The sequence below is a fragment of the Lontra canadensis genome, unplaced genomic scaffold (genome assembly GCF_010015895.1).
Source record: "Lontra canadensis isolate GAN:19392208 unplaced genomic scaffold, GSC_riverotter_1.0 scaffold31, whole genome shotgun sequence".
Lineage (NCBI taxonomy): Eukaryota > Metazoa > Chordata > Mammalia > Carnivora > Mustelidae > Lontra > Lontra canadensis.
In genome coordinates, this window is record NW_022631025.1 from 4,069,194 (window position 1) to 4,083,303 (window position 14,110).

A 14,110-nucleotide genomic window follows, 5' to 3' on the forward strand; every position below is an offset into this window, starting at 1 on the left:
TTGTTTTCTGTTCCTCATGAATCACTGTTCTTCATTGCCTAATATGCAGAAATATTCCCGAAAAAAATAATTTTCCTCCCCCCCTCTCCCCCCTCCCCCCTTCCTTCTTTCATTTCTTTTTTGGTTGTTTCAGGAGGGAGTGTAAAAGAAGTTTCTGTTACTCCATCTTGTCTGAATGCAGAAACTCAGAGCATTGGCACATTTAAGGCAATTTTTGGTGGATATAAAATTCTAGCCTGATCATTTCTTCCAGTACTTTAAAAATGTCTTCCAGTTATCTTACTGCTTTCATAGTTTCTGGTGAAAGGTCTAGGAATTCTTTGTTCCTTTTTTTTTTTTTTTTAATGAGTCTTCTTCCTCTGGCTGCTTTATAAAGCTTTCTCTTTATTGCTACTTTTGAAAAATTGATGAACCTAGCTAGATTTTCTTTATATTTATACTGTTTGAGTTCCTTGAAGTAGTCAGATCTGTGGATTTATAGTTTTCATCTAATTTTGAAAATAGCCATTCTCCTTTCAAATATTTTTTTCTGATCCCCTTTTCTTTTCTGAAATTCTAATTATATGCATTTTATATCACTTGATATTGTCTCAGACTACTGTTTTTTTTCTCATACTCTGCCTCATTTTTGAATAATTTTTATTTCTTTGTTTACAAAATCAATTTCTTCTTTTCTGAACTGTGTAATCTGCTGTAAAAATCATTTACTATTTTTATGTTCCCCAAATCCCTCTTGGTTCTTTTACTGTGTCTTCAATTTCTCTCTCCATTATAGTCACACTTTCCTCTAATGTTATAAGCTTATTAAATATATTTATAATAGTTGTCTTAACATTTTTGTCTGAAAACTTTATCATCTGTTATTTCTGTTGATCATTTCCCTTGATTTAGTTCATATTTTCCCACTTCTACCATGTCTAGTAATTTTTGATAGGATGGTGGAAATCATGAATGTTTTTGTTGAATTCTGAATTTGTTAATCTCCCTTAAAAACTGTTGGATTTTGTTCCCACATACAGTCAAGTATTTGAAGATAAGACTGATCCTTTCAAGGTGATTATTATCAAATTTTGTTAGGACATATTTAGAATAGTATTTGTTGTGAGCTACTTTACTTTAAAACACATAGTACATCATTAGTGTTTTTTTTTTAAGATTTTATTTATTTATTTGACAGACAGAGATCACAAGTACGCAGAAGGCAGGCAGAGAGAGAGAGGAAGAGAAGCAGGCTTCCTGCTGAGCAGAGAGCCTGATGCAATGCGGGGCTTGATCCCAGGACCTTGGGATCACAACCCGAGCCGAAGGCAGAGGCTTTAACCCACTGAGCCACCCAGGCGCCCCACATCATTATTTTTTTATCTAATGTTCAATGTTTCATTAGTTGCATATAACACCCAGTGGTCATCACATCATGTGCCCTTCTTTTTTTTTTTTTTAAGATTTTATTTATTTATTTGAGAGAGAGAGATCACAAGTAGGCAGAGAGGCAGGCAGAGAGAGAGAGGAGGAAGCAGGCTCCCCGCAGAGCAGAGAGCCCAGTGCGGGACTCAATCCCAGGACCCTGGGACTGTGACCTGAGCTGAAGGCAGAGGCTTTAACCCACTGAGCCACCCAGGCACCCTCATGTACCCTTCTTAATGCCCATCATCCAGTATTGTGAGCTGCTTTAATTCTGTTAGTATGGACTGACCATTTTGGGGTCTTTACTGAGCTGCAGATATTCAGTGAAGTCTCCACACTGGCTGGTCTGAACTCAAACATTTCTTATTACCCTGTGAGCTCTGGAAGTGTTCAGATTAAAGCTTTGGTGTCATTCTTTGCTCGGTCTTAATATACCTTCATCCTATGCATGTGTGGTTTAGTACACAGTTTCATGGGGATCACCACATAGGTTTCTAGAGCTCTTAGGATAGTTTTTCTCTGGTTCTTTTGGGTCCATTTTAGTGTCTTTAGCCGTTATCTATTTGTCTTAACACCTACCTGAGGTAAGAAGTTATTCAATAATAATGGCAGCCATAGAATGAACATTCATTTATATGCCAGATACTCTGCATATATTACTCCTGATCCATACAGTCATTGAACAGCTTCATTTTTATCCCCCATTTTGGACAAAGGGAATTGAGCTGTAGTTTGGGAGGTTCCCAGGACCTCAGAATCAGTGATTCACTAAAAGGACAAAACTCAGAAAAGCTAGTATATTCACAGCTTCAGCTTATTATAGTGAAAGAACACACATTAAAATCAGCAAAGAGAAGCACACACCGGGCAAGGCTAGGAAAATTCCAGTCACAAGTTTCCATATTTGTTTTCTTCTAGTGGAGTTAGGTAGTGTTTACTTCTCCCAGTAACAATGTGTGACTACACATATGGGGTACTGACATACAAGAAGCTCACTTAAATCTTGATGTTTGGGGTTTTTGTTGGGGTTCAGTTCCATAGGCATGAGTGAGGGGACACATGGTTGCCCTGTTTCTAGCCTCTCCAGAGGTTAAGCTGATACCACATGGCTCATAGATCCTACCATCCATCACACTAAATTACACTATCTGTTATAGTCCAAGGCCCTCATCAAGTAAACAAAGACATTTATCAGGCAGGATGCTCTAAGGCCTTAGAGGTTACCTCCCATGAACTAAGCAAAAATCTAACATTTCTTTGGGCAGGGTTAGCTCTTTACCGCACAGGCCAGGTCCTAATTCTTGGCCTAGTCTTCCTTATAGCAAAATAATCCTATTAGTACAGCAATAGTATCAGTATGAACATGCCTAGCACTTAGAAGATTCAATGTAGAGAGTAGGGATAGAGTTAAAGAAAACACTAATCCATCCTGTAAATCATTACCTGTATTTTCATATTTCTGTACTAATTTGATTGTTTCCCCCACTTTAACCCACTATTATTTGTACCTTATGATAATCTTGTACAGATTATTTAACATAGAAATTAGTTGATAGTTAGCTAAATCCATTTCTTCCTCAGGCCTTTTTTCCATTAATATTACATCTTAAGGACGATTTAAGTCAATTTCTTAGTATTATATAACTTATTTACATATGGTAGTTGACTCTTTTTTTTAAGATTTTTATTTGTTTATTTCACAGACAGATCACAAGTAGGCAGAGAGGCAGGCAGAGAGAGAGAGAGAGGAGGAGGCAGGCTCCCTGCTGAGCAGAGAGCCCGATGTGGAACTCAATCCCAGGACCCTGAGATCATGACCTGAGCCAAAAGCAGAGGCTTTAACCACTGAGCCACCCAGGGACCCATGGTAGTTGGCTCTTACAAACACTGTGTTACATCATATTGCAGTATGGTTATGGTACAATTTGATTACAGGAAAAAAAAATAATTTCAGTGGTATTTGGTATGCCTTCTTAACAGAATCAGTCCATGACCAGATACCAGATATTATGGACAGTTGGCCACAATTCAGTTATTTCCAGGTTCCAATTCAGTTGGGGATGAAGCTAAATACCCTGTCTCAGTTTACAGCCTTATAGTGAAACTGTTTTCCACTGTGTGCTGTTCTATAGAAGGGCTCACTTTCTATAGGGACACAGGTGGTATCCATAATAGTTCCTTTCCCTGTTAATTGTACTACAGGATATATTATTTTGAGGGGCATCAGTGCTGCAGTGAAAATTACAAGTGCTCCAGATGATTTTCATATTTGGAGGTCCATAAGATTCCTGTAGGCATGTTCCATTGATCAGCGAGGATGGAGGGTCATTGTCCATGAGTACTTCAGCTTTCATCTGTATTAATATAGTAAAAAGGTGCTGTGGGATGAAGAAACAAGCACTTTCCAACATGGGGCCCTATCATTATCCAAGATTTTTTGAGTCTTCCTGATGCTATTAGTTTCGTAGGGTTGCCATGACAAAGTGCCACAAAAAATCTTAATAACAACAGAAATTTATTGTCTCACAATTCTGGAGGCCAGAAATCTGAAAGCAACATGGTGGCAGGGTAATTCTCTCTCTGTAGTCTCTAGGAGGAGGATCCTTTCCTGCCCCTTCCTACCTTGTTGTGTTTGGCAACAATCCTTGGTGTTCCTCACTTTGTAGATGCATCACTCCAACCTCTGCTTCCATCATCACATGATGTTCAGTTCTTTGTCTCTTCTCCTCTTCTTATAAGGACACTAGTCACATTGGATTAGGGCTCATCCAAATGACCTCATCTTAACTTGAGTACATTTGCCTAGACCCTACTTCCATATAGGTTTACACTGACAGTTACCAAAGTTAGGAGTTCAACATATCTTTTTGGAAGACACAGTTCAACCCATAACTGATCCTACAGTCTTGTCATCCTTCCAGACTGACTTCCATCCTCTGCCTTCCTCCTGGAAGATAATTCCCTCTAATCTGCTTATTATGATTAATAAATCTTTTTTCTTCTGAATGCTATACCTTAAGAAAAGTGAATTCAACTTGTCCCATGATGCCTAGACTGGCATCTGTCTCCCCTAAAGCCTCTGTCTTTGGGCCAATTTTTTTAACCTGCCATGCATATTGTTGCCATCATGTAATAATGGCTTGACTGTGGTTAGGATATATGTTTGTATCTGAAGATGTTAGGTCCTGCATGCTAGGGTTAGATGAGTGGTAGTCACACCTATGTGTAATTTAATTTGTGTATCCCATAAGGCTTCCCATAGCCTTCCTCATCTTAGGAGGTGGAGATTTCCTCAGGGAAATTCAGACCCACCATATAATGACTATGGTTTTAATTTTAAATTCAGAAACACTCTGTATTTTTCTATTTTATCTATTTTCATGCACAAAACAAGGGTGATACGTATTTGTGCAGTGCACACTGTGGCAAGTCAGATGTGCCACTGCTGTACCTTGTCCACGATAACCAGGGACTCTTGCAAGCATTTGGTTATGGAAATTTATAGTTATACAAGTGATCAGTCTGCCAGGAGTTGTACACCACATGGTAAACCCCACTTTTGCCAGAAAGGTAAAGGCACAGTCCACTCATTCAGGCCCTTAGGAATCCTAATGTAAAGGTTTAAAGGTGCCATTATAGTTCTTGCTTAAGGATCATCCCTGCTTCCAATGAAGAGTTGTAGGACTCGTCCCAGAATCATTACATCAGATAGGAACAAAGAAAGTTAAGGTGATGGGGAAAGACATGTAATCATAGACACCCAGAGCTGCAAGTACCAATCAAATTTCATACACTTCCCAGCTTTGTGTGGGGCCTTCCTCCAGGCATCTCTGTATTGCTTCTGCCCCCCAACCTCCACTAATTTCATGCACACAGGTGGCCACTTCAAATGAGCTCATGAAGATATCCATTTGAGAACGTCTGTCCACACCAGCACTCTGGCTTCTAACAGGGCATTACTTAATGTGGTAATCTCTTTTCTCATCTATGAAATCTCATAGATTTCAGTCTATCAAACTCATAATCTGTGTGGGTTTGGGTAATCTTAGTTGGTCCTTGGGCAGGTTTATGTGTCTTCTGTTCTACAATCCTAGGTAGGTGAAATATTCCCCAGTCAGATATAATATCTACTTCCATAATATAGTCAGATAAATAAGATACAGACAATTCATATAAAATCTGTTGAAATATTCCAATTTTTACCCAAACTGTCACCTTAATACCATCAAACACAGCATTCCCACATCTTCCCAACCTAAATGTAGCTCCCCTTAGGACTTCACCAACAGGCTTTGGATCACAGTATATCAGGCTGGATCACAGTATATCAGGCCAATGGATATATTTGGATCACAGTATATCATTGGATATATCACAGTATATATATACTGATCACAGTATATCAATGGATATATTTGGATCACAATATATCGTACCCATGATTCCAACCTTCTTGGTGCGTTTAGCCACATTTGGATCACAGTATATCAGGCCAATGATGGTTCCCAGAAAAGTCTCTCCTTCACTCCCTGTCCATTTTCCCACTCCTGTGTATATGGTCTTTGGATCCCCAACTGGGGATTAGGCCAAAGGGCGCTGGCCCTTTTGTCAATCCGTATACTGATTAGATTGTAGGAGCATCACCCAAAATCAGGTTTCTCGTTGTCACTCTGCCTTCTAGCTTTGTTGTTGTTGTTGTTGTTACATAAATTAACCCATTTATTATAGGCTAGCAATGTTTCAAATGGTGGAGCTTCTACTGGTCTTTCAACTTCTTCAGTCTTCTGATGGCAGACTTTACTGTGATGGCAGAAGTGGTGTTGTAGGTCCAGGCACCATCAGTGATGGTTTTCATGCAGGGGCCACAATGCCAGATCCCCACAGCTCGTTTCTTGGTTTTGCCATAGGAGCAAGTGTACTTGGTGTGCTGGCTTATTTCAATCTTCTTCACCATTTTCCTGAGGGAGGCACCATAACAGGTCTCATATTTACCCATGATTCCAAACTTCTTGGTGTGTTTAGCCAGGTTGCTGCAAACTATGCCTGAGCCCAGAGACTTCTGCCTTCTAGCTTTTTAAATTATTCCAAACTAGAGTAAATAAAGTAGGTTTGTATAGGACTTTCAAAGTTGGGGACTAGCCAATGATTAGATATATCATCATATCAACATCCTCCTCCCCTCCACCATGAGATTCTTCTCAAATGGCACATCACTTCTGTGGTACACTTGCCAAAATGCATAACCTTAACCTAAGACATGGGCCATTCTCTCAGTGACCAGTTTTCTTCAAAAGTGTCAAGCGTCAAGGTTATTAAAACAAAAACTGTCACAGATTTGAGGATACTGAGCAGAACAATTGGATGGAATGTGTGATTATGGATTAGATTGTGGACTAGCAAATTATATTGGCAGGAAAACTGGCAAAAGTGGAGTAAGGTCTGTGAATTGCTTTTTCATATTCTTTTTTTTTTTAAAAAGATTTTATTTATTTATTTGACAGAGAGAGATCACAAGTAGATGGAGAGGCAGGCAGAGAGAGAGAGAGGGAAGCAGGCTCCCTGCCGAGCAGAGAGCCCGACACGGGACTCGATCCCAGGACCCCGAGATCATGACCTGAGCCGAAGGCAGCGGCTTAACCCACTGAGCCACCCAGGCGCCCGGTTTTTCATATTCTATCAATGTTATTTTCCTCATTGTGATAGCATGTGTCACAGAACATGTGAACATTAGTGGAGCTGGGAGAAGTGTATATGGGAATTCTCATACTATTTTCTTAATGCTAAGAGCCTGAGACCTGTAAGGGAGGTGAAAATCTTAATAAATGCCTTGTTGGAAGCTCCATATTGTGTATTTTGAAAATGAAATGAATGCCTTGGTCATTATAAATATGCAGAATTCTGAGGGTGGTAAGGAGTGTCTTGGTGAGGCCTTGTCTTCTGGCTTTAGAATGTGCAGAGATATGTGTGACCTTCACTTATATTCGGGTATCTGTGAGGCAAGAGATTCCCAGAGTTTGCTACCCCAAAGAGGACAGCTGTGTATAAGGCATTGTTGCTGCCATTGATTGGACCAGATGGCCAAACCTTCGTCAGTGGCCAAAGAGTCCATAAAAATGTGCAGATAGGGCCAACTGTTAGCCAAGCCATTGAATCCTAAAATGACTGCCTGAGGTTTAGCTAACTGTGCTGACCCTTGTGTCCATCTTTGATCATGAACATCTGGGTTAAAGGATGAAAAGCATCCTTTCCTGCAAACTCCACATGTGATGATGGTGACATTCACGAAGTATACAAACTTACTTTGCTGTTTGCTCAGATTATCCTAAGCAGGTCCCCAGGTAGTCAAGGGGTCTAGGTAAGGGGTGGCTTCCTCCAGCACATGACGTCTGGGAAGAAACTGAGGACGAGGAAACCATTCTGCTACAGGTGGGATATGCCAGAGATCCCAAGTCTGGCTCCATATTCTGGCAAGGAGGCCTTGATAGTGATGCCAAAGTGCTGCTTCCATGATGTGATCCTATTTGGGTATGAAGAATCAAAGACTCTTTGTGAGAGACTCTATTTCCAAAAAAGCCCTGGATGTGACCAGCAGTTGCTGCCCTAATGGCATGTAGTGTGAGGCTAAGGAGGGCAGTGTCTTGCATCAGAAGCTAGTAGGCAACTGATGGCCATCGTGATGGTACAGAGACTAAGAGGCATGAAAAAAGTTGGTTAAACCTCAGTAGTGAAGGACTCTCTTGGGGGTACTTAATGGGAGGGCCTGTATTGCAATTTTAAGATTTTAGAGCCTTTTGTTAGGTGGGACCCCATTCAGGATGGACTGATCTGCAGCTAACAATGTAAATGGACTTAAGTAAAATTTGTACATGAGGAATACATTACCTCCAAAACCCAAGAAGACACAAAAGATATTGGGCTTGTTTTAACACTGTAGGTGTTCAGAATCAATAGCTGTGTCTTGACAGTGTCAGGGATGGAGAAGCCAATGGCTAGCCAAATAATCTTAGGAACTTGAGGTAGTTGGGCGTACTGTTATGTCTAGACAATGGCCCATTTCCTTTCATTGACCTCCTTTGTGAGTGTCTGTACGTCCTGAATGTGTGTCAGATGAGTCTTCTCAGAGGAGGATGGCTTCACTGTAATGTCCATACCTGTGTCCCTAAAGAGAGATGGATGCAGTTGATCTTGCCTAGAAAGACTGATTGCACGTGATGTCAAGGCTACTGAGGTGCTCCAAGTGTAGCCTGGTTAAGGTGTATCATGGCCCTAGGGATGAAGGCAAACTACAACTGAGAGGCTATTCAAACGGGTACTAAACACAACATATTAGCCAAATCGGTAACAGTGAAATATTGATTAGCTGCTGCCTGGATGGTCAGTCATTTCAATATTATTGGGTTTGTGAGCCTTATTGGATGGGACCAGGGCACTGAAGTTGAGGTAATTCACCAAGAGATGCCATGCATATTTTTCTAGTTTAAGAACAGGCCAAAGTTGGAAATGGAGTAGTGTGGGGAAGGGGGCATTGCCCTTCCTCTAAATAGGTCTTATAGAATGGGTTTCAATCCTTCAAGGCCCTTTGTAATTTACAGTGGACCACTGTGACAGGCAGAATAATGGCCCCTTACAGATGTCTACATCCTAATCCCCAGAAGCATGAATATGCTATTTAGGTGGCAAAAGGGAATTTTGTAGCTGTGATTAAATTAAGATTTGAGATGGAAAGATGAACCTGGATTATCTGGATGGGCCCAATGTAATCTAATCACTAGACCTTTATAAGAGAGGGAGGTAAGAAGTCAGTCAGGAGAGATTTGAAGCCCTGGCTGCTAGTTTAGAAGGTGAGGGGAGGGGCCATGAGTAGAGCAATGTAGGCAGCCACCAGAAGATAGAAAAGGTAAGGAAAACGATTCTCTCCTAGAGCCTCCAGAGATGATGCAGTCCTGTCCGGGCATTGATTTTAGCTCAGTGAAGAACACTTAGGACTTCTAATGTCCAGAAGAGATAGTAAATTTGTATCGTTTTAAGCCATTATGTTTGTAGTAATTTGTTACAACACTAATAGGAAACTAATACAGCAGTATTAACTGTCTTAAGTGGAGGAGAAAATACATGTTTCTATTTTGCCAGGTCTTTACAAATGGCAATTTAAATTTACTACTTATTGGGTTGGAACATCTATGCCCGTTATGGGCTATTTTAAGGCAGTGGATGCTATGACCACGAGGAATTAAAAAGATAATACTTTTGATGGCTAAGATGTGGCATAGCATTTTGTCTTCTATTTTATGTTCAATAACTCTCCTAAAATTATGTAAAGTACTTTGTTTTAATTTAGAGGGGACCCCAGGTAGTATGAGCCCTAGCATTAAGTCTGTGAAAATTTGCCAGTTGGTGCACTCTGGCAGAGGTAAAACTAATTCAGACCTATGTTGTAAATGTGTAAAAGTCAGTCAAAACTCTTCTTTTTGTTGTATAAACTTTTAGTAGATTTAGATTTCTAATTGGGTGAATACATGGACTTCTCTTTCAACTTTTTTGCTTCCTTCCCTCCTAATTCTGTTTCCCCCCCCCCTTTTTTTTTTGGTGCTACTGCTCCAGTTTATAAGTTTCTTCCTTTTTGAGAGTCCCAGATAAGAACTGTCAATGTTAGGGTCCTCCCCCATATCAACAGTTGGAACTAATGAGGGTTTTTTTCCCCCTGTATCCTGGATCAGGAGCATTTTTAATGACACAGACATAGGCAGCAACAGCAAAACTGCTATACAGTCACAGCTCTCCTTCTACAGAAGCAGCCAGCTGTTGGCTCCTGTGTTGCACAGGCTATCAGTCTTTCCTCTGAGCACTCATACAAGAGAAGCCAGTGTCTGCTTAAGACACAACTGATGGTAACAGGGTAAGTCTTTCCTCTGAGCTTGGCATCAGTCATAGCGAATGCCATAAGACACATAATTCAATCTGAGACACACCAGTAAGTCCAGGCTGAAATATGTGACCAGGGTCACTTTAAGGAGGGCCCAATCCCTTAGACAGGTTTCTCAATGTCAATTATAACTTGTAACTTTGGTTTGTTCCGTATATGACAGAGGCTCACAAGACCTGGCAAATGTAGCAAAGGGTTGCACAAGTCAAAGTGCAAGCATGCTAGAAGGTAGCACACCAAAGCAACAGAGTATCTCAGTGGTGGTGGTTACCTTCTACACATCCTGGTCACAGTGCCAATTAATTATCGTGGTCACTCTAGAGGCAGGACAGACCCCCACCCAAACTTTTATTTTTATGTCAAGACTGATGTTGCCACGCACACATTAAGGGAGTGTGAAGAGATTTATTAGTCATTAGGCTTTCAGTGGTGGGGAGCAGACAAGGTAGGCTCGCACAAGCTCCAAAGATTGCTTGGGAGTACAAGGGTGAGTGACTGGCTCTGGCTTTTATTGTGGTTATGGATGGGGTCAGGGTGAAGGTTTTGTGTGTGGGCCAGGGTAGACTCTTTGTTATAAATACATTCTTTGTTACTCCATTTACACAAAATTCTAGGAAATGCAAAACAATACAGAGCAACAGAAAACAGATCAGTGACTGCCTGATGGGAGAGGGAAGGATGAAGAGTAATGGGAAACAGTTATTACAAAGGGGCCTCCCAAAACTTTTGGGATTGATAGGTATATTCATGTTCTTGATTGTGGTGATGATTTCATTGATATACAGTGTTTCTATCACAATTTATTAACAGAGACAAAGACCTGACAGCATACTTTGTTGGTCAGACTGCAGGGTGACATACTCTGGTACATTGCAGTGGAAATAGATGATGGTACAGCAGCCCTCAAGAGGACAATCTGGCAGTTTCTAATAAAATTACATGGAATGAATAGGTCATGGGAATAAAGGCACAGGATAGAGAATATAATCAATGATACTGTAATAGCATATGGGGACAGCTGGTAGTCACACTTGTAGTGAACATATAGACTTGTTGAATCAATATGTTATACACCTGAAACTAACATTGTGTGTCAACTATGCTCAAATTAAAAATTTTTTAAAAACATGTAAAATATAACCAAACCTTAAAATGATTAAATACCTCAGACTTGTTAAGGATTTTAAAAAATGTAACAAAAACACATGTACCTATCACCATGATTAAGAAATAAAACACCAAAAAGAACAGTTGAAGACAAGAGTAGAAGGAATAGGGAATAAAACACAGTAACCATAAAAATTTTGACAAATTTGACTGCATTAAAAATTAAGGACTTGTGTTTTTCTGGATACCATGTAGAGTATTAAAAGTCAGACAACCCAATGTTATCTGACTGACTCAAGCAGTCACTTTACAAATGATATATTTTTTCCAATAAACACACGAAAAGGTGCTTATTAGTCATCAGAGAATGTCAATTAAAACCAAAATATGGGGGCACCTGGTGGCTCAGTGGGTTAAGCCTCTGCCTTCAGCTCAGGTCATGATTTCAGGGTCCTGGGATGGAGCCCCGCATCGGGATCCGTGCTCAGCAGGGAGCCTGCTTCCCCCTGCCCCTCTGCCTGCCTCTCTGACTACTTGTGAGCTCTCTCTGTCCAATAAATGAATAAAATCTTAAAAAAAAGAAGAAAACCCAAATTAGATATCACTATATATTTACCAGGATGACTTAAAAAGCCTGATTATACCAAATGTTGGTAAGGATGTGGCACAACTAGAAGCTGGAGGCACAGGCACACGCCGCACATACGCGCCCCCCCCCGCCCCGCCTCGCCTCGCCTCAGGCGCGGCAGAGGGATACAGGCGCCCTCCCAACAGCGGATGCAGCACACACAAGCATCACGCTTACGCCATGGACCGCTCAGAGTCCCGAGGCTCCCACCCGGTCGCCCTGCCCAGGATGCGGGAAGCCCCCGCTTTTAGCGTCCTCTGGGTGCAGTCAGGAACGACTCACCCTGCCCTGCGGATCTGACGGGCTTGTGCCCCAGAATCCTTAGCCCACAGAGGCTGAATTTTCCCGCCAACCCCAAAAGAAGCGCCCAAACCGCGGGGAACTGCGGGGTGCAGTGCCGGCCCAGTGACTCCAGACACCGAGGCCAGTACCTACAGGCCCGCCAGCACTAAGCCTACTCTCAGATGCGGCAACCAAGCCGGGCCGCACAGTCCCACTAGTTATGGTGGAAACGCCTTTCCGGGCCGGCCCACTCCCCGGGTCGCCAACCGTTTCACGGCCTCTCACACCAAAAACACCGGAGAAACGCCGAGCAGAGCCAGGACGGGAGAAGCGCTCGGCTCGTGCCGCAGCGACTCCTGGGAAGTGTCGCGCAGAGCCGTAAAAGCGGAGGGATGGACGAGGGGCCGGGGCGTTCGGCCCGTGGGGCAGGGACTTCTGGGAAATGCCGCGCAGAGCAGTAAAAGCAGCTGGTGGAGGAGAGAGACTTTAGGCTGGTGAGACAGGGGCAGGGAAACGCGCGGTTTAAGAGCTGGTGGATCCACAAGGTAGGTGGTCGTCCTGTTCTTCAGTGTCTGGCCGCGCGGGGGAGGGAATACGCGGGGGGGGAGGGCCGTCGTAATTTCGCCTGCTCGGGCCTGCGGAATCCTGAGAGTTCGCCGAAGCTCCCAGTTGTCCGAGTTCACACAAAAGTGCACATGATTTAGGCGTTGTTGGTGGCGGTTAGTGTTTGGTGGAACGGGGACGTGGGAGTTGGGTGGGTAAAGGGGCGGCATGTGCCAGGTGGGGAGGGGACTAATTGTGTCCTGAGCTTGGGGCAGTAGGAATATGCCGTTCGGGTAGGATTGTGCTGAGGGAAGCTTCGGTGTGGTTCCGGTGAGACAGTGTTTGGGTGCTGGGTGAATAGGCATCTACGAGGGTACAGGTTGGGGTGCTGTGACTCTGAGGAGGTGTGTCCTCTGGAAGAGGAGGTTTGTGAGTGAGTGAAAGCCATAAACTGCTGACGTTCCTCTTTGATCAGTATTTCACATGTGGAGAGGCAGAAATAATTTAAAATAGATCCAAACAGATGTTTATTTTGGTAAGTATGCAAGATCCGAATTTGTTTTTAGACAAGAAAGAATATTTGAAAAGAATATTTTGCTACTGGGTGCCTGTGTTTGCCAAATCTCTGAGGGAAGATGTTCACTCTCTTCTTTAGTGGATAGCTGGGGATTCGGGGGACTTGGCCCAAATTTGCCAGCTTTGGGCCAAAGTAAAGCAGTAAAGTTCACCAGGCAATGTCCTGAATTGCTCAGAATTGAGGAATGCGGCAAGTGTCAGACAGTGTTTGTGCTCATTTTCTGAAGAGAAAACATTGGCTTAAAATAGAAATTAAGGCTGAATACAATTGGACATGGAGGCTGGACCAGTTTACTCTGATCAGAGATTGCTTAAAACGATTCTTTGAAGGTTTTGTTTCCATTTATTTCACCATCATCATTCTTCATGTGATTATAAATAATAGGATCCAGTAGGATAGCTGGGGATAAAATTAAACTGATGGCATTATTAAAAGGATAGTTTAAGGATGTAATGGGAGTAAAGATCCCCTTTCCCACTATGTGATAGACACTAATGAAAATAGAAATAAACACCGTGAAGTAAACAAGACCTATTTTAGAAGAAATATGAACACGCTAGAAAAATGTAAACCTTAAGTGGACAATCTAATTGTAGATGGGGAGACTAAACATCAGCTATGCGTTCACAGGACCAAAAAATAAATA

General features: G+C 42.1%; 1 protein-coding gene across 1 annotated transcript; it reads right to left on the bottom strand.

The window, feature by feature from the left end:
* Positions 1–6,099: 6,099 nt before the first annotated feature.
* Positions 6,100–12,244, bottom strand: LOC116873063 (60S ribosomal protein L37a-like). The gene is made up of 2 exons (XM_032866716.1): positions 12,240–12,244; positions 6,100–6,470 (listed from the first exon to the last, which is right to left on the bottom strand). The coding sequence occupies exons 1-2, from the start codon at positions 12,242–12,244 to the stop codon at positions 6,161–6,163; spliced, it is 315 nt and encodes a 104-aa protein (XP_032722607.1). The 3' UTR covers positions 6,100–6,160.
* Between the last annotated feature and the right edge of the window lie 1,866 nt (positions 12,245–14,110).